Source organism: Macaca thibetana, chromosome 16, assembly GCF_024542745.1.
Source record: "Macaca thibetana thibetana isolate TM-01 chromosome 16, ASM2454274v1, whole genome shotgun sequence".
In the NCBI taxonomy this organism is placed as follows: domain Eukaryota; kingdom Metazoa; phylum Chordata; class Mammalia; order Primates; family Cercopithecidae; genus Macaca; species Macaca thibetana.
Window position 1 is genome coordinate 75,874,282 of NC_065593.1, and position 22,677 is coordinate 75,896,958.

Genomic DNA, 22,677 nt, shown 5'->3' on the forward strand with positions numbered 1-22,677 from the left:
TGGTGTGTGTGCTTGCAGGGATGGCCGTGCTGCCCCAGGTGAGAGTCGTCCCGCCATCCAAGAGCAGGCCCATGGGTGCTCACGGAAGCTCAGCAGTGATCTCTTTCATTAGATAGACCAGTTTATTTGAAAACCCATAACAGATCTGTCTCTTAACTAAAATTTTAAGACTATGAATTTTAGCCTGTGGCCATCAAACCACTTTGGAGCTAAAAATGTCCAAAGATTGAGATTGAGGCAGAGGATGCTGGCGGCCTTTGGCAGGAAAGGAGGTAGAAGGGTTTGTCTTGCAACCTGACCTGGGTGTCTCCTTACCCTGGGTGCTAGCACCCAAAGAGCAGGAAACCTAAGAACCAGCCCCGCCCGTCCCTGCCATCCTGGCTGGTGCCAGTGAGTGTGAGCAAGGGGGTGCAAATATGAGTCTCCCTGCAGTGCTTCCAGGGCACACGGCTTACCCTTCTCCCAGTCTCTCAGGGGGAAGGCCCTCCCCCAGCTCAAGCACCTCAAATGCCCTCTAACCTAAAGCTGCTCTGAACCGTCAGATGCCCTTGCTTTCCATTTCCTCCCCAATTTTAACAGCAGTTTAAAGAAGAAAAGTAAGCTTCTTTGGGCAGTGAGAGGCTAAGGTGAAGGGAATGACACCCACCTTGGGCTAGGATGGGGCCTGGGGTGAGTGAGTGAGGAGTAGGGGGCCTCATTTCCGGTCCTCCTCCCCCTGCTTTAAACCTCAAGTTCCCTTCGCCCTGCCCTGCTGCCCCCCCACCCGACAGAGTCGCTCTGTCACCCAGGCTGGAGTGTACTGGCTTCATCTTGACTCACTGCAGCCTCCACCTCCCAGGTTCAAACAGTTCTCCTGCCTCAGCCTCCCAAGTAGCTAGGATTACAGGCACACACACCATGCCTGGATAATTTTCGTATTTTTAGTAGAGACGGGATTTCACCATGTTGGCCAGGCTGGTCTCGAACTTCTGACCTTGTGATCTGCCTGCCTCTGCCTCCCAAAGTGCTGGGACTAAAGGCGTGAGCCACCGCTGAGCCAAGTTCCCTTTTTGTTTGTTTGTTTGTTTTAACGCTGGTTATCAGTTTCCTTTGCTTCCGGATGCCTTCTGCACCTTGCTCTCGGGGCATCCTCAATGCCCATCTGCAGCTCAGCAAACAGGCCCGTCCTGGGCAGGATGCTGGGGCCTCACTGTGCCCAGTGGCAGTGAGCCCTGCTCATGGTGCCCCCCGGTCTTCCTGTTTCTTGCATCAAGCAGCCCCTTTGGAGAATCGGACAGGTGTGGAAGCTTTCCCGAGAGGCAGCCACTTTAGAGGGTCTGACACTCCCCACTGGAGAGTCGGCCCACAGTGCAGGCAAAACGCAGATTTTCCTCTAGAGAGAACAGAAGGCTGGAGAGGAGACACGGAGCCGGTGCGTGGAGCCCGCCAGCCTGGGAAACAGCTGGGCGCTGGGGAAGCTGCAGCCTCCCTGCTCCCCTGCCAGGCATCGGGCGGGAGCTGTTCTGTTCCCTGTCAAGCGCGTGGGCCGCCAGTGCTATTCCTGCCACAGTGTGGGAAGGCTCTGGGCGCAGGGCTGTGCTTCCCGGAGCAGCTTCTAGCCTGATTTCAGGCCAAGCCACTCGGTCCCTGGTGCCCGGGAAGGCGCCGGCCTCGCCTTCTGTCTCTCGCCTGCTATGCCTCTGGCCTGCTGTGCGGCTGCAGGGAGGGAGCAGCTCTGCGGCCCGATCTCTGTCACCTCAGCTCTCTGGGCCGCGGCTTCCCCGTGAGAAATGAAGCGCGCTTGTTGGAGGGGCGGCCCCCAGGGGTCGCGGTTGCTGCCCACAGAATTCCGCCCCAGAAACACGTGAGGACTTGAAGCCTCAGGGGACGGGTGCTCCGGGAACCACGCATAGCGGCCTCCCCAGCCCGTCACAGGGTTGCAGAGGCGCCAAGGGCTGGTGGAGCTGCCGGGTCCTCGTGCAGGCTCCTCAGCGAGCCAGCGCCCCAGGCTCCCCGCAGCCTCGCGGCCGGGCCTGGGGACCGCGTGCCCGGGCGCTGCCTCCAGCCTCGTGGGCCGCAAGAGGGCGGGGGCGGCCCCTGGCGGCAGGAGGACTCGGCGGCCCGAGGGACCCTGGGCCAGGCTCCCGGGTCGCCCCGGCTGGGTCTCTGAGGCCCCAAAGCTCTGGGCGGGAATGGGGCGCCCGCGCCTGCGCGCGAGGCCACCCGGGGGAAACCGAAGCAGTGAATGGCCCAGGCCCAGCCCGGTTATCCCGGAGACAGGCCGGGAGTGCCCGGTGTCCTGCGACCGCAGCCGTCGCAGCCTTAACTCCTCCCCTCCCCGTGGGATGCGGAGCGCGGCCCTTCCATCCTGTCCCCGCCACCGTCGTTTCCCCATGCCGGGTCACCGTCGGGATGGACAGACGGCGCGGCCGGTGCCCAAGGCATGCGAGCGCGGGGCCCGCGGGGCGCTGAGGAGCCGGGAGCGCGGAGCCGGAGCGGGGGACAGACAAAGGCGGGGACGGCGGCGAGGGGAAGACAAAGCGCGGAGGGGGGTCGGCGGCGGCGCCCGGGCCCCGGAGGCGGCTCCGGGCGCGGCGGAGCCAATGGGCGGGCGCGGGGCGGGGGCCGGCGGGGGCGGCGCAGCGATAAGGCGGTGGCGGCGGCGGCCGCTCGGGGACCACTGGCAGCGGCGGTAGCTCGCGTCCGCGCCCTCATCGCACCCGTGTGCCCCCGGAGACAGATCCCGCCCCGCGGCCCAGGCCGGGCCTGGTGAGAGCCGCGGGGGGAGGGGCCGCGTCCGGCTCCGGAACCAGGGGAGGTGCCGAGGGGTGTGGGGTGAGGGCCACCCGTGGGGTCCCAGCGAGTCCGCGAGCCGCTCTGGCCCGGGGCGCACAGTCTCGAGTCCTCGCTTCAGGTCCGGCCCCCGGCTGGGCGGAGCCGAGACCCGCTGGCTGGGTTCGCGGCGTCGGGGTCTGGGGTCCGGTCCGCGCGGGGCCAGGTCCGGGACCGAGGGGCGGGGCGGGCGGGGACCTCGGGCGCTGTCCAGGGGCTGCCCAGCCGAGGCCTGGACGCCCGGGCGCGGCGCGGGGCAGTGAGGGCCGGGGTCAGGTCGGGGCAGCGGCTTCTCATCGCGGCCCCGCCTGCCCCGACCTCCCCTCACCCCAAGCGGGGTCCCCGCCCGCGGGGCGCACACGGCGGCTGCGCGGGAGCCCGCGGCCCCTCAGCTCCCGCTAACTTTGTTCTTCCGAGGGACGGTGCCACTCGGGACCCCGGCCTCTGGGGAGCAGGGGTGGGGGAGGTGGGGGAGGGGCGGAAGTGGCAAGACCAAGAGCAACAGGAAATGACTTAGGGAAAGTCCCAACCGCAATCCCCCCAGCCCCTGCCTGTCAACACCCCCCACCCTGCAGGCTGGGGCCGGACTGGCGGGGCCCTCCCGACTGACTTCCCCTTGCAGAACCCAGCGGGTGCCGCGTCTCCACCCGAGGCTTCCACCTCCAACAAGCCATGTTCCAGGCTGCAGGAGCCGCCCAGGCCACCCCCTCTCATGTAAGTGCCCGGCCGGGTGGGAGGACCCGCCAGACGGGAGCCTGGCCTGGGGAAAAGGGGAGAGGCTCCAGAGTTTGCCGGCCCCCTTTGCCCCCTGCGGCGCGTCCCTAGGCCTTGGGCTGATGGCTGCAGCCCTGGTCCAGGGCCTCCCGGAGCTGCTCCTGCCCTGACCGCCCCTCTCCCTCAGGATGCCAAAGGCGGCGGCAGCAGCACGGTGCAGCGCTCCAAGGTAGGGGCCTGGGGCCGGTGTGCGGGAGGAGGGGTGTGAGGGAGCGGGATGGGCACTGGGGCAGCACCTGGCTGAGCCTCCCGCACAGTCCTTCAGCCTGCGGGCCCAGGTGAAGGAGACCTGCGCCGCCTGCCAGAAGACCGTGTACCCCATGGAGCGGCTGGTGGCTGACAAGCTCATTTTCCACAACTCTTGCTTCTGCTGCAAGCACTGTCACACCAAGCTCAGGTGCGCCCCTGCCCTGCCCGCCCCCGCCTCGCCTGCCAACCCAGCCCCGACCTGGCCTGACCTGACGCCGTTTGGCTTCTGCAGCCTGGGCAGCTATGCCGCGCTGCACGGGGAGTTCTACTGCAAACCCCACTTCCAGCAGCTGTTTAAGAGCAAAGGCAACTACGACGAGGGGTTTGGCCGCAAGCAACACAAGGAGCTCTGGGCCCACAAGGAGGTGGACCCCGGCACCAAGACGGCCTGAGGCCTCTGCAACCTTCCACCCCCTCTGCGGAGGGCCTGGAGCCGGCAGGGGGAAGATGGGAAGGAGGTGGAGCTGGGCTTGCGTGGGGGCCAGGTGGGAAGGGGATGAGGCTTGCTCAGGCGGAGGGGCCCAGGGCAGGGCTCTGCTCCAGGATTCCTTTCTTCCTCCTCCTCCCGCAGCCGGTGAGGGTTTGGGAACCAGGATTGGGGTCTGCCCACCACCCTGCTTCCTGCTTCGTTCAGCCACCATCCCCACCTTACCCCAGGACCCCCTGGGAGGCTCCCAAGCCCAGCTTCCCTATCTAGGTGCCTTTTCTCCAGCAAGGAGTCAGCATGCCCCGCTCAGGGTCCCAAGCTCCCTCACTGCCACCGGAGACAGTGTGGCCCCCACATCTCCCCATCTACCTCTATCCTTAACCTGGTTCTGAGCCACGGAGACAGGGAGGAAGGAGCGCCACAGTGCCACCTGTTGGGCCTCATAAATGCCCCTGCAGCCCATGGGGGAGGGGATGGGGAAGTGGAGCCACCCTGCCTCTGCAGGGCAAGGCAGGGCCTGCCCCAGTGGGGCTTGGGACCATCTCGAACCACCAGCGTGGAGAAGCAGAAGCAAAAGCACTCACCAGGCTGCAGCCTCAGGCACTGGCAGGGGCTGGTGCGGCCCCACTCCCCTCCCTTACTCCCGTTTCTGCCCATCCTGACTGTTGTGACCAACCCCGTTTTAAACATGTTTCAATAGATGCAGATTCTCTATTGTGTGGCCTGCTGGGGGATTTGTCGCAGAAAGGGTGCAAACTCACCATGGGGAGGGCTTGCAGGGACAGGGCCAGCCCAGAGTACCTCGGCCCGGATGGGGGTAGGGGGCTAGAAGTGGGTGTCAGTTCCCTGACACACCATTGAAAAATGGGAGGGGGCCGGGCGCGGTGGCTCAAGCCTGTAATCCCAGCACTTTGGGAGGCCGAGGCAGGTGGATCACGAGGTCAGGAGATCGAGACTATCCTGGCTAACATGGTGAAACCCCGTCTCTACTAAAAATACAAAAAACTAGCCGGGTGTGGTGGCGGGCGCCTGTAGTCTCAGCTACTTGGGAGGCTGAGGCGGGAGAATGGCGTGAACCCGGGAGGCGGAGCTTGCAGTGAGCCGAGATCACGCCACTGCACTCCAGCCTGGGAGACACAGCGAGACTGCGTCTCAAAAAAAAAAAAAAAAAAAAAAAGAAAGAAAAATGGGAGGGGTCCTCTCCACAGCCAGGGCTCCATGCTGTCACACCACAGTGGTTTTGAAACTGAAACTCCACTTCGCCCCTCAGTTTTGGGTTGGTTCAGACCCACCGACTTACCATATGCACCCCATTGTGAAGAGGCCTGAGCGCGGGAGGGCCAGGCTGCCAGTGGGTGATGGTGCCTGTCCTCGCTACACTTCAGTGCCTGGGGTGCGAGCTGCCATATTCCCTGGCTGGTTCCAGCTGTCTAGCTCCCTCCCTTCTTCCCAGCCCTTTGACCTGGAAGTTAGCGAAGAATGGCAGGAACCAGTAGACCCAGCAAGTGCTGCCCAAGGTTTTAGTGACCCCTGGATTGTCCCTCCTCATCATCCCCTTGCCTTTTCAAGCTCTGGGGAGGGGCAGTCACAGCTACTATCCCAGGAAGTCCAAAAAGAAACTACATATGCTCCTCTGAAAACCCAGGGACAATGAGGGATGAGTTCACAGCAGGGCAAAGCAGGCAAGCTGGGAGGACCTGAGGGCGCCCGTGGGACATAGGCAGGAAGTCTGGGTTGTCTCGCTCCAGATTCAACTTCCTGGTGTCTCCATACATGGGACTGATGAGAACAGAGACTCTTAGAGAGTTTGCTGCCACCACACCACACAACTGCCTGAGTTCCTAAGTGGCCTCCCCATGGAACAGGGCAGGGAGCTGGGCCACAGGCTCCGGTATCACATGAGCCACTGTGCTGAGGCAGGCACTGCTCCTCGAGGGAGCAGAGCAAATACTCAGCAGAGATGCTGCCCCAGGCCTGGGTCCTTCCAGGTGTGAAGCGAGTGGCTCAGAGCCTCTAGGGGCAGGCCAACTTCCTGCACCAGAGGTCTCAGATGGCAACGACGACTGTCTTGGTTCTGTTAAGCAACAGTAGCAGATGACCACAAGGGGGTACTAGAGAGGTGGCTCTTGGAGGCACCTGACCCCTGCCTTGCAAAGGTGGGACTGAAGAAAGTCCTCTGGGGCAGGAAGACCCTATCAAATGTCATGAAGGCTCCGGGAACCCAGCCACTGGTGACATTCAGGTCATGAGGGCCAACAGTGCCACCTTGACAAATCAGCCCTGTTGGGACCACCCCAGTGGAGCTCCTGGAGGGGCAAGTGGAGGAAAGGGGAAGATACCTCTGGGCTGACGGTGGTACCCCTCTACTTGGAATCAATTTCTCTTTTGCTTGAGAGGCCCAAGCTTGTTGCCAGGCACCATACCTGGCCCCCGCCAGACACAAACCTACCTCCACCTCCCACAACCAAAAGTACTGCCACAGGACCCCTCTGATATAAATGATCCCTTTTATTGTAAGTAATGCGCAACACTGGCCTGGCTTTGCACTGCAAGCCCTCGGTCAAGATACAGTCAAATAACTATGGCTGCAGGTTCCACAGTTCCACAATAACCATGGCTACACGATCCACAATTCAAACAGACACAGAGCTGGGGTGCACAGGAGGGGCAGGAGGGCGGCAGAGTGCGGACTGTCCCCAGCCCTGGCCTCTCCATGTGGAGTTGACCCAGGCAGACACACCCCATGGAATGATGAGAGTGATGGCATGGCCCCTTCCCACAGCAAGCCTAGGGCTGCCAGGAAACTGCCCTTCAGAACCTTTGGGCCCAGGTCACCCTGAAGCCCCACAACTTTTTATCTGGATTAGTTATTAAAAAACAATAAATTAAAATTAAGCAACAACTTGGTCCTGAGGATGCTGAGCCAGCATGTCCACAGTTTTTGGCACAAAAAAATTAGGATCTGTTTTGCTTTTTTGGAGTGCAAGGTTTGTTGGCTTGTCTTCATTTTCAAAACACATTCCCAGTGAGGTAAGACCCCAGGGGGTAGAGCTCTGTAAGAGCCTGAACCTGGGACACAGTCGAGTCAGCCAGCACCATGCTCTGTATCCTCTTGGGGAACAGGGACTAGGGATGGGGGTGCAGGCCAGGAAGAGTGTGCAGCCAGCAGGATGGGGTCGTGGAGAGGCCGAGCTGCCACACAGCAGCTTTGGTCGAGATGAGGGCCAGGCCCCACCCTGGGCAAGGGCCGAGGTGGAAGCAGGAGCCTGTGCTGTCTTCAGAGGGCAGTGTGGGGTACAGGGGCTGATAGATGCCCTGGGGGAAAAGGGATGGACACAGGAGGGTCCAGGCCCAACTGGCGCATGCGACACACATTTCTGCAAAACCAGCTGCTTTCATTTTCTCTTCTCTCTCTCGAGGCGTCCATCACCTGTAACAGTCTAGAATTGATATATATAAAAACCATCAAATATGATCTGAGATATAAATTAACAAGTACAAGGCCTCACATTACATGATGTGAAAAGGCTAAAAACAGCGATAGAAACTACATTCATAAAAGTGCATCGTCAACATACAACGAAGGCTTTGGCTTGTTCTGTGCCCGTGGGGATATAGGCATGGCTGGCAGGGCTGCCTGGCACTAATCCCCAGCTCCCTGGAGACGCCCATCCCTGGGCACTGGCTTTTTTTTTTTTTTCCTTTAATGACAACTCCCAAGGAAACTGGGTGTTGAGAGGGAGGAGCTCTAGCAATAGGCACATTTTGGAGGGAAGGGGCCGGAAGAAAGGACCAGCACCCAGGCTGAGGTAAATACGGCCAACTCTAAGCTGCTTGGAGATGCTGTTTCCCCAACCCCTGCTGCCATTCCCCCTCCAGGGGAGGAGCTACAAGGGAAAGGGGCTGAGACCTCAAGGGGATGGGCAAGGCTGGCTATGGAAGAAGAGAGCTGGCGGTTTTGGACACAGCTGGTGGTAGCACATGGGCTTTCCCTTCTACCAGATGGAGTGGGCTCTGGCCTAGCAGGTCACGACTGAGACAGCCTGAGACACCTCCTCGGGATCTCTGGGATCAGGGCACCAGCCGGGCCAGATGCCCCCACTGTGTTGTCCATCTCCCCTTCTGCTCCAGTGGGGGAACAAAGACTGGGCCAGGAGCACAAAGGCCACAACCTTCAGCTCTTTCCAATGCAGCCTAGGCCCAAGCCCACAGCAGGGGTACTCAGAACCCAGAGGGCACACACAGTCTCCAGTTTAGAAACTGGGTACAGCGTAAGAGTGACTCCGACTTGTAAAACAGAGACAACTGCATTGACAAAACTGGATCCCCCCTCAGTGGCAGCAGTTCCACATTGCGGGCCCCTGCCTGGGAGAGGCAGGGTCATGCCACAAGCAGGACAGGCTCCTCCTTCCCTGAATAAGGCAGCATGACATTTGCTTCATTCATCTTTGGTAAAGGACAGGACTGGCAGAGCCAACCTGGGCTCTAGGGGACGGCAGCCTGGGCCTCTGCCTGCCACTGCTAGCGAGTGCTGGCCTTTCCCTCAGGCTTTTGGGAGCTCATCCAGCCCAGAGACGCCCCGGTGGTCTCCAGACATTGGAAGGAAAAACAAAATAACACTTTGAATGAAAATAACACTCTTCATACCCTGGCATCAGTCCCGTGCCCCCAGACCCTCTGGGCTTCGGTGCCGATTGCAGTGTCAGGACACATCCCCGAGGGTGGGGCCCATGGCGGCCTTGCACACTGTTTCCAGCCCCTACCCCTCCACGCTGAGCTCAGGACACTGGAGCTCCTGGATCTGACAGGCTGGGGGCTCCCAGTCCTGAGGCTGCAGCCACCCCACCCCGGCTCTGAGCCCCAGTGGCGGAAGGGGCACAGACCGACAATGGCTGGGCTGCCACTCCATGGTCCACAGCCTTGCCTGGGAGAAGCAGCAACTTCACTGAGCCCTGCAGCAGCCCCCTGCCATGCAGCAAAGGGCAACCGGCAGCTGCGTGGCCATGAGAGCTCAGTACATGAGCTGTGCAAAGTGGTGTGTGAGCAGCTCCTCAGCTGAAGGTCTCTGGCGAGCCTCCACAAAAATGCGCCTCAGGAAGTCCCGGCCATGTTCAGAGATGTGGGAGGGCAGCTGAGGATTGGTGGGCTGGGTGGCAATCTTGAAGATGGCGGCCATAGCTTCATACTCTGCCCATGGTGGTTTCTCTGTCAGCATCTCCACCACAGTGCAGCCCAGGCTCCTGGAAAGAGAACCCTGTGTCACCCCTCAGCCAGCCCTAGACTCCCAGCTGTCCTGCCCACCACTGCAGAAGGAGGCGCCTTTCTCAGAGCATGATGAGGTGCAAGACAGGCCAAGCTGACGGATACCTCAGCTTGGATCCCTGTCCACCTGGGCTTCGTGGACCTACACTCACCACACACCTGGGCACTTCTTGAAACTGGGAAAAAGAGAATCACAGCCTTGATAGAAAGAACTCTACAATAACTGTATTAGCTACCCACAGCTGCTCTAACAAATGACCACAAACTTAAGAGGCAGGAGAACAACAGAAATGCATCATCTTACAGTTCTGAAGGTCAGAGGTCTAAAATCAGTCTCACAGGACTAAAGTCAAGGTGGCGGCAGGGCTGGTTCCTGTCGGAGGCTCTGAGGAGAGAATCTGTTTCCTTGCCTTTCCTGGGTTCTAGAGGCTACCTGCATTTCGTAGCCCATGGTCCCCTCCTTGTATTACTCCAACCTCTTGCTTCCATCGTCTCACCTCCTATTAGCCACTCTGACCTCCTGAGACCCTTCTATAAGGACCCTTAATCCAGGATAATCCACCCATCTCAAAACCCTTAACCTAATCCTATCTGCAAAGGCCCTTTGCTATATACAATCACATTTACAGATCCAGGGATTAGGCAGTGGACATCTTTGCGGGGACATTATTCAGCCCACCACAATAGCTTTCCAAGGGGAGAAGCTCTCATGACTTAGGGGCCATTTCAGGGGATAGACACAAGGTTATGTCGAGCAAGTGCAAACTGTCTTGAGTGCTAGGAGAAGGGACAGAAACCTGCTCCTGTTGAGAGACTGGTTCAGGCCTTCAGAGTGGATCCTGCTTCCTTAAGAGATTTAGCAAACATAAGGGATGTTTTCCATGGCCTAAGTTCCCAACTCTAATGGAGTGTGCTTTGATCTGGGGTAAAAACACCAGCCATCTGGTGTGTGTGTTACTGCACCGAACAATACCCTTGCACACACTGCAGCCTGGGCCCTGGGCGCATTCCCTCCTGCCACACCACAAAGTCCCCAGGGTGTGTTCCTAATGGAGGGCCACTATGGCCTGGGTGGGAGAAGGGGTTCTGCATGTCCCAGTGCTCACCACACGTCTGCTTTCCTTCCATAGCCCTCGCCGCTGATCACCTCAGGGCTCATCCAGTAGGGTGTGCCAGTGACGGAGCGCATGCCCGTCCCCGACATACAGATCGTCTGCAGGCGTTTGCTGGCCCCAAAGTCCCCCAGCTTTACATTCCCAGCAGAGTCTCGGAGGATGTTGGCTCCTGAGGCATGAAAGGGCAGAGGCTGCAACCCTGGACCCTCTTGCATTTTCTCCCATCCTCTCCACCCCCAGGTCACTGAGAGCTGGTAGAGAGGGCGGGGCTACCACTGAATTAGACATGAACTGCAAGGGGCAAAGGATTTAATGAAGGGGAATCTCAGATCTACCACACAAATGACCATCTCCATGGTCAACATGTAGAGGCAATATTTTCCCATATTGCTCAACCAATCTTCTCACCAGTTCCTCAAGGAAACAACTGGGGTCCCACTTTTCATAAAGTTCAGAATGGTTAAGTGATTGGCCCCTGCAGGCACTCAATGGCAGACTTGAACCCAGGTCCTGGGGACTCCACACATCCTGGCCCTGCTCACCCTTAATGTCCCGGTGAACGATCATGTTGCTGTGCAGGTAGGACATGCCCTCCAGGATCTGCCGCGTGTACTTTCGGGTCACGCTCTCTGTCAGAGCACCATAAGCCTTCAACTGGTCTTTCACCGAGCCCTGGCAGCCACAAGGAGTCAGAGGAGTCCCCTCAGGGGAGGGCTAGTGGAGGGGCAAGCCCATTCCAGCCCCCAGTATGGCAGCAAAGGAGTGATTTGTTCAATTCCTATTTGGCTGTGCAGGGCATTTTGCCAGGAGCTGTCAGGCACTTTGGAAAAGAGAGTACCACAACTCCTTCCCAAGCAGCGCGCCACCCAAATCCAGGAGCTCCAGCTGAAGGCTGCATTTACAGGACAGTGGGCCAGCCCTGCATGCCTCAGGGGAGGGCTGGACCTAGGACAGCTGTCATCTCATACTCCCACTGCAGCCTGAGACGGGGCCCTCCTGACTCCAAGTCCCACCATCACCTCACTTTGCTCCTCTGGGCCTCTGGAGCCTCAGGTGTTCAAACTCCTATCCAAAGTGACCCCTATCCTGCAGGCCCCAGCCCCCAGGTCAGGCCCTATTTTGTGTGTGTCTCACATGCATTCAAGGGGCACGTACCCCTGGCATGTACTCCATGAAGATGGTCAGGGTCTTCTCAGCACGGTCCCGCAGACAGCCATAGTACTGCACGATGCGCTCATGCTGCAAGTTCTTTAGCAACTGGATCTCGCACTCCAGAGCACTCACCTCCTAGGGGAGGGGTCAGTGGTCGCCTCAGCTCTCAGGGCCCCAGTTCTGCCCGCTTGGGTTCAGCTCAGCTTGCCCTAGTTAGTGGCCTCACAGGGGTCTGCCTTGGGAACTGCAGCTGGAGAAAAGGGGGACTCTCTTAACTGTCTAGCCCTCGGCCACAATGCTGGGCAGGCCTTGGGATGGTGGCACTCCCATGGGTGGAAGGAAGCAGGGAGGTGGGAGAAGGGGCTGTGGGTGCTTAGTTAAGGTAACTGCTGTTTGTCCACTCAACTTGAAGTGTCAGCCACGCTGAAAGCTGAACTGCAAAGCCAGGCCATATGATTCCTCCTTTAGAGCTGGACCAAGTGAAGGAGCCCCACAGCTCCTTCCTGGGCTGAGGGCTGGGGAGAGATACTTGTCTGGGGGAGGGCAGGGAGTCCCCTTTGTGGCACAGGTCATCACCTCTCAGTTTGGGTTACTTGGTACTTTGGCATCAGCTTAGTTCCTTGTACCTGATCCCTCCCACCAGGTGCTTGGTGCTCTTCAGACCACAGTCCTTTCACCCTGTGGCTGGTGCCAGGATGGACAGAAAGGGAGTTTGGGAAGAATGACAGAGGAAGCAACCTACAGCATCTCAAGCAACTACTCTGTGTGGTGAGACAGGCATTTCTGTTGAAAGGAGGGAACTGGAAGTCAGACCATGGGGAAAGTGTACCTTGCTTGTCTCAGGACTGTCTGGGTCAAACTGGACCTGCTTGGAAGCAAGTTCACGTCCCGTGTCCACGTCATAGCACAAATAGACCCTGCCGAAGGCACCCTGGCCCAGGAGCTTTCCCCGGCGCCAATTGATGGGGGCACTGGGAGCTACAGGAGAGCAGAAGGAAAGAGTTACTTTGTGTACATTATTTATGAATATCCCCTTCATTCTCCAGGAACAGGGCCTCTGGCTCAGGCTCCCCCTCACCCAGCACCATCACATCTTCTCTTAGAAGAGCATCTCCACCACAATCTAGAGCAAGCCCAGAGCCCTAGTCACTCGGACCTGAAGTCAGAGTCTTAAGAAGCAGAGGATTGGCTGAAGTCATGATTAAATGCTCTTCTGCATTGATAAATACATTTCCTTCCAAAGCCCCTAAATATCTTAATATGGCAGGGATGAAGGGTGTCCTCTTCCCTAGTTTAAACATGGAAAAACTAAAGATCAGAGAGGAGAAGAGGCTCATCACACAACAGTGGAGCCAGGCTTCAGGCACTCCAAGGCTTATCCCGTGTGGTGCATGTGGGCCAAAGCCACCACCTGCTGAGCCTAAGGGTCCAAGGGGCCCAGCTGTTATGCCCCTGTAGCTTGTCTGAGACCGCCTTGGCAGTCTCCTCCTAGCCAGGGACAGCTCCTCACACTTGGTTGGCACATTCCTCTCCTGCACAGAGAGGGCATTCTCGCTGTCTGCACTCCGCAGGCGCCCACGGGGGTCCAGGTATTGCACAGCCAGACCCATGTTCTCGCCATTTGTGCTCAGGGAGCGGCTGGAGGGCACCAGGGTGAACAAGTTGCCTTGATGACGCCGTATTCGGGGAAATGTTCTTCTGCCTGAAAGGGTGCAAGGGCCAGAGTAGAGCAAGTCACACCCCGGGCTACAAGGCTGAATGTACAAACCAGGTCTGAGCCAGAAGTGATAGATAATACCAGCTCCAGCCCATCCTGTCTGCCCTCCCACCTGACTCATTCCACAGAGGCTGCTGTCCCAAGCACTCCAAGAATCAGGACAAAAGCAGAAACTAGGAAGTAGTCTGGTTCAGGGAGATCCGGCCAGAGGGAAGGTACATGGCTGGCCCGCGGGCTCCCAATTGCTTGGAAGGCCAAGCCACACCCAAAGGCACCGATTTCCTTATATCCTACTCCTTACCCCTCTGTAGAGCCCCAGGCCACCTGCTGCTGTGGGGCAGAAGAGGGCATTGGGAGAGATGGTGTCCCTGGAGCACACCATTGGCTCCAACCAAGGTCAGAGTTCCCAGTGGCAGCATTCTGGTCTACAAATACTATCTTCCCTGTTTTTGTTTTTTTCCTGTCTCCCGTGCCTCAAGTCTGAGCCACAATTCCTCAGGAATGAAGGAAAATACAGGCATTGCATGGACGAGCCCACCCTCCTTATGGTGGCTCGTCCTTTCTTGAGGCAGCCAGCAGGGAGCAGGTGAAGGAGCACTCACCATCACTGTAGTCCTTGTGGTGCACAGACACATGGTAGCGGCGGGGGTAGGTTCCACCTTTGACCCCTTTGTCATAGAGCTGAGTTTCCCGATCTGAGTAAGATGGGGGAATCACTGGCTTCTGGGTAGGTCAATGTGAGCCACTTAAGCCCCCAAGCCCCCAAGTCACCTAAGACCTCAAAGCAGCAAGCCCAAGGAGAGCTACTGACTCAGAACAGTTGAAGCAGAGCCACCTGAGGCCCCACCCAGACCCCCTGTATTGCCCACCCAGGCTCTGTGAACTCACCTGAGTATTCCTGTCTATTGTCAGGGAAGCTCTGGGCACGGGACATTCGTGATTTCCGGAAGGACGGGCTGGAGAAAACAAAAAGAAAAAACGGACTCCCTGAACATTTCTACAGCAACCCAGCAGGGCATCCAGGCAGTCTCCCTTTCTAATCTCTGCCACAGCGTTAGGTGGGGGAAGCAGATTTTGCGGGAAACAGCCCTTTCCTGAGCCCAGCTCCTGCTTTCTCCACTCTCCCTTCACTAGTCTGTGACCCAAATTTGACAGCACCCTGAGTGGTAAATCTCCCCCATCTGACCCAACTCCAGCCTGGCTGTACAGCCTTCTCCCTCCTTGGCCTTTCTTCCCACCTCTGTAACAAGAAAAGAGCTCCAAGAGAATCCTTTGCCCAGGGAGTAATAAAAATAGCCACAGCATCATTGTTTATAGGTTGCTGCTTTCTTACCTATTTTCTAAAGTGAGTTTTTTCTCATTTAATCCTCAGAACGCTCTGAAGTAGCAAATATACCATATAATAAAAATAACATAATAGCAGATCCACTTGTTGAGCAGCTATGCTGTTTCTGAGTTCACAGACACCCCTACAGATTAGGTATACACAGTCCTATTTACTTGCTCAAAGACAGAGCTAGGAAGACAGGGCCAGACTTTTTTTTTTTTTTTTTTTTTTTGACACCGAGTCTCGCTCTGCTGCCAGGCTGGAGTGCAGTAGCACAATCTCAGCTTACTGCAACCTCCACCTCACGGGTTCAAGCGATTCTCCTGCCTCAGTCTCCCAAGTAGCTGTGACTACAGGCACGCGCCACTGGCCAGGATGATCTCGATCTCTTGACCTTGTGATCTGCCCGCCTCGGCCTCCCAAAGTGCTGGGATTACAGGCATGAGCCACCGCACCCAGCCCCAGACTTTCTTTTTTTTTTTTTTGAGATGGAGTCTCGCTCTGTCACCCAGGCTGGAGTGCAGTGGTGCAATCTCGGCTCACTGCAACCTCCGCCTCCTGGGTTCAAGTTATTCTCCTGCCTTGGCCTCCCAAGTAGCTGGGACTACAAGCACGTGCCACCATGCCCGGCTAATTTTTTTGCTTTTTTTGAGACAGAGTCTCACACTGTTGCCCGGGCTGGAGTGCAATGGGGCGATCTCGGTTCACTGCAACCTCTGCCTCCTGGGTTCAAGTGATTCTCCTGCCTCAGCCTCCCAAGGAGCTGGGATTACAGGCGCCCGCCACCAAGTCCAGCTATTTTTTTTATTTTTTAGTAGAGACAGGGTTTCACTATGTTGGCCAGGCTGGTCTTGAACTCCTGACCTCGTGATCCACCCACCTCGGCCTTCCAAAGTGCTGGGATTACCAGGCGTGAGCCACTGCACTTGTTTTTTTTTTTGTTTTTTTTTTGTTTTTTTTTGCATTTTTAGCAGAGATGGGGTTTCCCTATGCCTGTCAGGCTGGTCTCGAATTCCTGACCTCAGGTGATTTGCCTGCCTCGGCTTCCCAAAGTGCTGGGATTATAGGTGTGAGCCACTGTGCCTCAAGGCCAGACTTTAAATCCAGGTCTCTGACCCCAAAGTCTATGTTCTTGCTGCTAAACCAGGCATCTTTCTTTCAGCTTAATCACCACCATCCCATTTCGGAGATGGGGAAACTCAGGAACAGAGAGGTTAAAAGACTTGTCTGAAGCCATTCAACTAATATTTGGTGGAGCTGGGACTGCATCTAGGTTTGTCTGACTCCAGATCTCATGCCCCTTCCCAGATTCCATGAAGGGAAGATGAGAGCCCTGAGCCCAAGTCAGGCTGGACCTCAAGGAAGTAAGTCCAGGTCATTCACAATGAGAAGAAAAGAAAGTACTGTAGGGACAGAGGAAAAAACCCAAGAATACAGAGGCAGGTAAATGTAGCTATCTTTCCCAGCATCCACCTGAATGGCCCTTTCCCTTATACAAGAGTGCTTACTGGCCTTTTGCGGTGGCCACAGGTTTGAAACTCTCAAGGCAGTGGCACAGGGGGGCTGCCCCCTCGTTTCCCAACTACTAGACCTTCCGTAGTCCTCTTCTCTCCCCTTTCCCCTCCAAAGCTTAGGAGATAGTCCAAAGCCAGAGTCAATCCCTGTCTTGGCAGAGCCCTCAGTCTATGACAGCAAGGCCTGGCACTCCTGCCTGTGTCTTCTTACTCCCCTGGTTGGAAAGCAAGCCCCGAACAAGGCAACACATTGGAAAGCAAGTAACCATAACTGTATTCTATGATATCTAAAGGGAAGACAGTGCTCATCAGTGCTTACGTCTATTAGGCAAGACAATGCACAAATTTAGCCACAGTCACAATATCACTACCCAAATGAACAATTAATCAGTTACACAAAGTAAAAAAATCCCCAAACCTGCTCCATAGCCTCTGAACACAGTCCTAAGCCCAGACAGAGGTGATCAAAAGTGCTCTTGGGCATAATGAGGCAGAGGCAAGGGAGTGGCCAGATCAATATCAAGGCCTCTCCAAACATACCCTTTCTATTTGGTATGTAAAGGACATCACTTGTTTCCTCCCAAAGTTTAAGAAGGAGATATACACCAAGCAGGTGGCGCGGTACGCTAGGCATTCTGGATATTCTGTTTTTGGGTTTCAGTTTCTTACTCCACCAAAAACACTTGGAATAAAAAATGGTGGTAAAACAATGGATGAGAATTTAGTTTTTCCCCTAAAACACTGACAGTCCACTCCTCAGTTCAGATTACAGCAGTGAGGCCAAAAGAATGAGAAAGGCATATATTATGTGGAAAGTCAAAACATGTAAAGCACTTAGAACAAAGCAAGTACTTAATAAATGAGCTGCTATTTTATGAGCTATTATTACATTCATTTAATTATGCAATCATAACATTCTGGTGGTGTTTGGGAAATTAAGGAGAAGGCTTTCCTAGAAGCATGATGCTTTAACCCTGGGTCTGCAGAGCTAACTCTTCTTCCTCAACCCATCAGTTCCAAAAATGCCTATGCATTACCCTCCAAGCCACCCACAGTCCCATACCTGTCTGCTGACCTGTCCAAGGATTGGCAGCTTCCAGACAAGGAATTTTCTGCACTGCTCAGGGGATCCAGCATCTGTAAGGCAAGTCAAACAATGAAGCCACACCCCCCAGCCCCAATTCCCCCCAATGACCCAGTTTTTATGGCAAGGGCCAGCAAATGGGCTTTTTGTCAAAATATGAAAGTGTCCTTTTTCTCCCCATGCAGTGGGAAGAATGGTTAGAAAGGTACCATCCTCCCCCTTAGTTTAAAAGGCAAGTTTCCAGGAGGGAGAAAAATGCTTGGCTGGCATCCCAAGGAGCTCTAGCACGACAGCAGAGCAGAGGCTCTGCTTTTCTTGTTGGCATGTTCTTGGCTTATTAACACTGGAGCCTGGTACTGGAGATGGTACTACCCTGCTGAGCCTTCCAGTGAGTTTGGGTGGGACCCTAATGCTTCTGTTTACACTCTATAATTTATAATTTACAAAGACAAGTATTGCCTCATTTCACAGATGAGCACTACAGGCCTAGAAAGGTTAGAAGACTTGTCTAAAGTCATAAAACTAGTTAGTGCACAGCTGATACCGGAACAAAAATGTCCCAGTTCCTGGTCCAGTGCAGAGGTAATAGATAACTAAATATATTAAAATATTTCTCTGGCCCCTGGTCAAATGCAGCAACAAAAGCCTTTGGAATCACTTTTGCTCCAATCAATGTCCTGAAGGTCCTCCCTTTCATTTTCTCTGCACAAAAGTGGGGGTGGGGGTGGGGGTGGGGGAGTGGTCTTCAATTTCAGAATATTGATTATCCGAGCTCCAACGTTAAACATTACATAGGGGCCGGGCTTGGTGGCTCATGCCTGCAATCCTAGCACTTTGGGAGGCCGAGAGTGAAGGATCACTTGCACTCAGGAGTTCAAGACCAGCCTGGGCAACATAGTGAGACCTTGTTTCTGTTTAAATTTTTTAATTAACTAAAAAAAAAAATTACATAGGGAAACAAAGTATCAGAATTATGAAAACTCACTAACAATCTCCATAAAATTAGTTTCCAACTCAAACATTTTTTCCCATTTAATACTAGGGTCCATCCCCACCCATTATTTCTTTTTTTTTTTTTTTTTTTTTGAGACGGAGTCTGGCTCTGTCGCCCAGGCTGGAGTGCAGTGGCCGGATCTCAGCTCACTGCAAGCTCCGCCTCCCGGGTTTACGCCATTCTCCTGCCTCAGCCTCCGGAGTAGCTGGGACTACAGGCGCCCGCCACCTCGCCCGGCTAGTTTTTTGTATTTTTTAGTAGAGACGGGGTTTCACCGTGTTAGCCAGGATGGTCTCGATCTCCTGACCTCGTGATCCGCCCGTCTCGGCCTCCCAAAGTGCTGGGATTACAAGCTTGAGCCACCGCGCCCGGCCAGCCACCCATAATTTCAAATGCTTTAGGTCATGCTGTCATATATGATTTTTAAAAATCTGCCAATCAAGGCAAATTCATTGCAAAGTAAAACTGCAAATGTTGCTAAGGATATAGCATAGCCAAAGTGGATGAAACCAACATGGGAAAGAACTGCTTTCAATCCATCGGATGCGTATTTGGCAAATTTAGACCAGTTAACAGAAAAAGACAAAAATGGACAAATAAATAACAGGGCAGGTGTGGTGGAGGAAGAATACCAAAGATTCACGAGACGCCTTGGGGAAAACTGCTGAGTCCTGTGAACGCTCTTGTAAAAAATGACGTCCTTATGGTCAGAAGTCAAGCAGGGAGTGAAGGATGTTACACTGTGCTAGCATTTTGTTGTTGTTGCTGTTGTTCGAGACAGGATCTCATTCTGTCACCTAAGCTGGAGTGCAGTTCACTGCAGCCTGGGCTCGAGTGATCCTCCCACCTCAGCCTCCTGAGTAGCTGGGACTACAGGCAGGTGTGCCACTATGCCCAGCTAATTAAATTTTTTTTTTTTTGTAGAGTCAGGGTCTTGCTATGTTGCCCAGGCTGGTCTTGAACTCTTGACCTCAAGCAATCCTCCTGCCTTGGCCTCCCAAAGTGCTGGGATTACAGGTATGAGCCACTGCGCCTGGACTGGCATAATTTTTGTTGGAAAAATTAGGCCAAAAAATTAACATGAATCATGCTTTGTTCATTCTAAAAATCAGTAAATAGATGCAATTACTTAAACCTGATTAAAGAAAAAACAAAATAAACTTATCATACTTTCACTTTTCAGTAAAGTCACACTGGAATATTCTTTCATTATATACGATGCAACGTCTGTTCCTGCTAAGTAGATTGATCTCAAATAGCCCGTTACCAGGAGCAATTCTCTTCAGCTAAAGAGGCAGGCGCTGGGGGAGGACCTTGGTAATCCCCAGCCACTGCCTTCCTTGGCCTCTTTCTAAAAGTCTGTCCTCACTAGGAGTCAAATCCTCCCATGCCTTCCAGGGCCATGCAGGTAAAGTGAAAAAGTGAAGTGGGCAGATTATAGGACCATGGAAGGGACACAGACTGAGGGCAATCAAGCTCATCTACAATCTTTGGGATTTTACACCCAAGTCACCCCTAAAACAGCTGATATCCAGAAGTGCCCTGGTTAGAGAAACCAGAAAGGGTGGTCAGTAAAACGCCCAAAAAGGAAATCTGCAGCTAGAGGCACTCCAGGTCACTATTCCAAACATGAATTTATCTGGAAGGCAGGAGTATAGAAGGAAGAAGAATACAAAGGGCTTCTCATAGCCTATACAGTTTGAATAATGAAAGAAAAGTTAACGAGAATCAGTTTTTTGTAAAATCTCCCATGTGACAGCACAGGCCTTCTGTTGGATATTTTCCCCTTAAGAAATTTCCCCTTCTCAGGCCAAATCCCAGAAAGTATAAGAGCAGCCTTTTCTTTTACAATCAAAGCAAGTTTATTGAAAAGACCAGAATGACGCTAGAGATCTCACCCTTGCTGAGTTCACTAAGCCAAATTGCCATTTGCATCAAGTAAGCCACCAGTTTAAAAGTTAGCCACTAAAATGGCTGAGCCACTGTGGTACACACCCTAAGGTGATCGCTCCCTCTATCAATTAGTTCCAATGAACTGCCTTTCCCTTTAGTGCAAGTAGAACCTGTGACATGCTTCTTGCCAACAGACTATGGCAAAGAAGACAGAACATTCATTCCTATGATTATGTGATTTTTATGACTCCATCTTTGCAGACTGGAGTAAGAGATTCTCCTGCTGGCCTTGAAGAAGCTGCCATGTTGTGAGAAGGCCCCATGGCAAGGAACTCCAGGTGGCCTCTAGGAAGGGAACGCAGAGAAGCCCTTAGGTGACATTCAGAAGAAAAGAGGAACCACAGTCCTACAGCCACAGAAACGGAATTCTGTTAATAACCATCTAAGCTTAGAAGAGAGCCTCAAACTCAAGAAAGGCAGGCAGCCTGGCTGACACCTTGATTGCAGTTTTGTGTGACCCTCAGCAGAGGACTCACTTGAGTCATGCCTGGACTCCTGACCCAGGGAACCTGGAAAATGATAAATGTATATTGTTTAAAGCCTCTAGGTTTGTGGTAATTTGTTATGGAGCAATAGATAACTAATACAACTGTCTACCATCATAAATGGTCAGACTAACCAATCCTACAGTGTAATTTTGATATGGTTTACTCCCTATCTTTCATCAAGTAACAGTAAAACTAAAATATATCCAATGAAAAACATAACCTGTCACTTTAGAACCAGTCATATGTTAAAACACTACTGAAATGAGCTGGGCATGGTGGTGCCTGCCTGTAGGAACAATGAGAGGACCACGATGAAGGAAAATCTGTTAAATGCTCACCCAACAGCAAACAGACTACGTAGTTTAGATCCTTTAGATCCCATCTTTGGCAGAAATTGTTATTTGGCCCTTAAAAAGGGACAATCCATATTTGGGCAGGCCTAGTTTATAAAAGAGCTTTCAAATGTGGTTCATGTCCCTCAGTTCTGCACTGTGACTACTGAGAGCCCCTTGTTATGACCCTGGTCTGCTGATACAGGCCATGGGCATATCCCAGCCCCCCTATACTCACGCACTGCTCGCTGGTCTCTGGGATGAACTCCCCCTCACTGTTGATGCTGGTGTAGGACCCCTGCCGGGCAATGTGCTGCTGCCGCTCAGGAACATAGCCAGGGGGAGGTGAGCTTCGGCCAGGGTTCTGGGAGCCTAGAGCACATAAAGGAGGCTTTCAACAATAGAGCCCAGGGCGTGTGGCCCAAGAGGAGCAGGCATGGGGCCAACTCAGAGACACTAGGCCCTAGAGGTCAGGAATGTGACTCCGATAGGTTATGGCACCAACATCCAGCATGTGCCAGCTCCCTCAGGCAAACAAAGTCCCTTCCTAATAGGAAACAAACTCCAGAGATGGAGCAGGCACTACGGCATATCCGACCAAAAAAACCTTGGCACAAAACAGAAACCAGAATAACCCCTATGAGACCAATTTTAGCTGGCAATCAGACTAGCTTTTTAAAAAATTCTTATATATAATTACTCCTTCATAATGTCACCATCTCTCTTCCTCTAGAGCACTAACATCATTTCCTCCCATCCGCTCAATGCATCAGCTTAGTCCTCTTTAGTTTTGGGTCCCAGCAATATTTTGAGAGTGGGGACCAGGGAAAGGTAACTGAATATACCTGTGCATTTCTCTCTGCTGCCCTGTTCCCCCAGCCAGTGTCTCCCCTTATTTGTTCTCTACCTGTATCAGGTAAAAAGACCCCCCTTATGGTCTGGCCAGGATCAAAAGGCAGCCTTCTCCATTCCTACCCACTCCCACACTTCCTGTTTATGAGTAATGATATCACCGTTTTTTTTTTTTTTTTTAACTGAGACAGGGTCTCGCTATGTTGCTCAGGCTGGTCTGAGTAATGATATTATCTTGCATTTATGTGGTGCTTTACTTTTTGTTACACATTCACAGTAATTAACCTCATTTGATTTTCAACATCCCTACAACAGAGGTTTGGCAAATATTTTTTGAGTGCATGTTAAGTGGCAAGCATTCCACAAGGTATTTTTATAACATTTGTTACTTCACTTAATCCTTTCAACAATCCTGAAAGCTAAGCATTTGCTTTACTTAACAGAGCAGGAAATGGAGACTCAAGGAACTTAAATCTTCAAAAAAAAAAAAAACCCAGAACACCCAAAAACAATTATTTATGTTTTACAGGTAAGAGACTATAAAACCAATTTACAGGTATTTTCACCACATCAGCTTGTTAGATGAAATGGTTTATCATCCTAATGTTAGTGAATGACAGAGGTGT

At 53.8% G+C, this 22,677-nt stretch overlaps 4 protein-coding genes across 10 annotated transcripts in view; 1 reads left to right on the forward strand and 3 right to left on the reverse strand.

Annotated features, from left to right (window-relative positions):
* The window catches only part of PSMC5 (proteasome 26S subunit, ATPase 5), a 139,223-nt gene extending 130,627 nt beyond the window's left edge, over positions 1–8,596 (reverse strand). Inside the window, exon 1 of the mRNA XM_050764971.1 lies at positions 8,587–8,596. The gene's annotated coding sequence lies outside the window, so the exon portion shown is untranslated. The remainder of the gene's footprint in view (positions 1–8,586) is intronic.
* Positions 107–2,442, reverse strand: LOC126939555 (uncharacterized). Its single transcript, XM_050764977.1, has one exon. The coding sequence runs from the start codon at positions 2,372–2,374 to the stop codon at positions 1,595–1,597; it is 780 nt and encodes a 259-aa protein (XP_050620934.1). The 5' UTR covers positions 2,375–2,442; the 3' UTR covers positions 107–1,594.
* Positions 2,286–4,975, forward strand: LIMD2 (LIM domain containing 2). Of its 4 annotated transcripts, none has more exons than XM_050764992.1 (5): positions 2,286–2,420; positions 3,434–3,525; positions 3,713–3,754; positions 3,843–3,982; positions 4,067–4,975. In XM_050764992.1, exons 2-5 carry the CDS (start codon positions 3,484–3,486, stop codon positions 4,224–4,226), a joined length of 384 nt encoding a protein of 127 aa, XP_050620949.1. In that variant the 5' UTR covers positions 2,286–2,420; positions 3,434–3,483; the 3' UTR covers positions 4,227–4,975. The 4 variants fall into 4 exon arrangements, with proteins under 4 accessions (XP_050620949.1, XP_050620946.1, XP_050620947.1 ...); XM_050764989.1 differs by lacking the exon at positions 2,286–2,420 and adding an exon at positions 2,601–2,748 and having other exon boundaries at positions 3,387–3,525; XM_050764990.1 differs by lacking the exon at positions 2,286–2,420 and adding an exon at positions 2,601–2,748.
* MAP3K3 (mitogen-activated protein kinase kinase kinase 3) overlaps positions 6,755–22,677 on the reverse strand; it is a 77,542-nt gene continuing 61,619 nt past the window's right edge. For 2 of the 4 annotated variants that reach the window (XM_050764956.1, XM_050764954.1), the window contains 10 exons: positions 21,438–21,571; positions 17,412–17,485; positions 14,396–14,463; positions 14,110–14,202; positions 13,301–13,492; positions 12,620–12,768; positions 11,794–11,925; positions 11,181–11,310; positions 10,630–10,807; positions 6,755–9,501 (listed from right to left, as the gene is read on the reverse strand). In XM_050764956.1, coding sequence (XP_050620913.1) covers positions 9,273–9,501; positions 10,630–10,807; positions 11,181–11,310; positions 11,794–11,925; positions 12,620–12,768; positions 13,301–13,492; positions 14,110–14,202; positions 14,396–14,463; positions 17,412–17,485; positions 21,438–21,571 — 1,379 coding nt within the window. In that variant the 3' untranslated portion in view covers positions 6,755–9,272. The remainder of the gene's footprint in view (positions 9,502–10,629; positions 10,808–11,180; positions 11,311–11,793; positions 11,926–12,619; positions 12,769–13,300; positions 13,493–14,109; positions 14,203–14,395; positions 14,464–17,411; positions 17,486–21,437; positions 21,572–22,677) is intronic. The other 2 variants (XM_050764957.1, XM_050764955.1) reach the window with 1 other exon arrangement.

Excerpts from the sequence above, each read along its gene's own strand:
- LOC126939555 (XM_050764977.1), bottom strand. The coding sequence starts at position 2,374 with ATGGGGAAACGACGGTGGCGGGGACAGGATGGAAGGGCCGCGCTCCGC.
- LIMD2 (XM_050764992.1), top strand. The coding sequence starts at position 3,484 with ATGTTCCAGGCTGCAGGAGCCGCCCAGGCCACCCCCTCTCAT. Across the intron at positions 3,755-3,842 it reads GCACGGTGCAGCGCTCCAAG|TCCTTCAGCCTGCGGGCCCA; the intron begins GTAGGGGCCTGG and ends CCTCCCGCACAG. Across the intron at positions 3,983-4,066 it reads CACTGTCACACCAAGCTCAG|CCTGGGCAGCTATGCCGCGC; the intron begins GTGCGCCCCTGC and ends TGGCTTCTGCAG.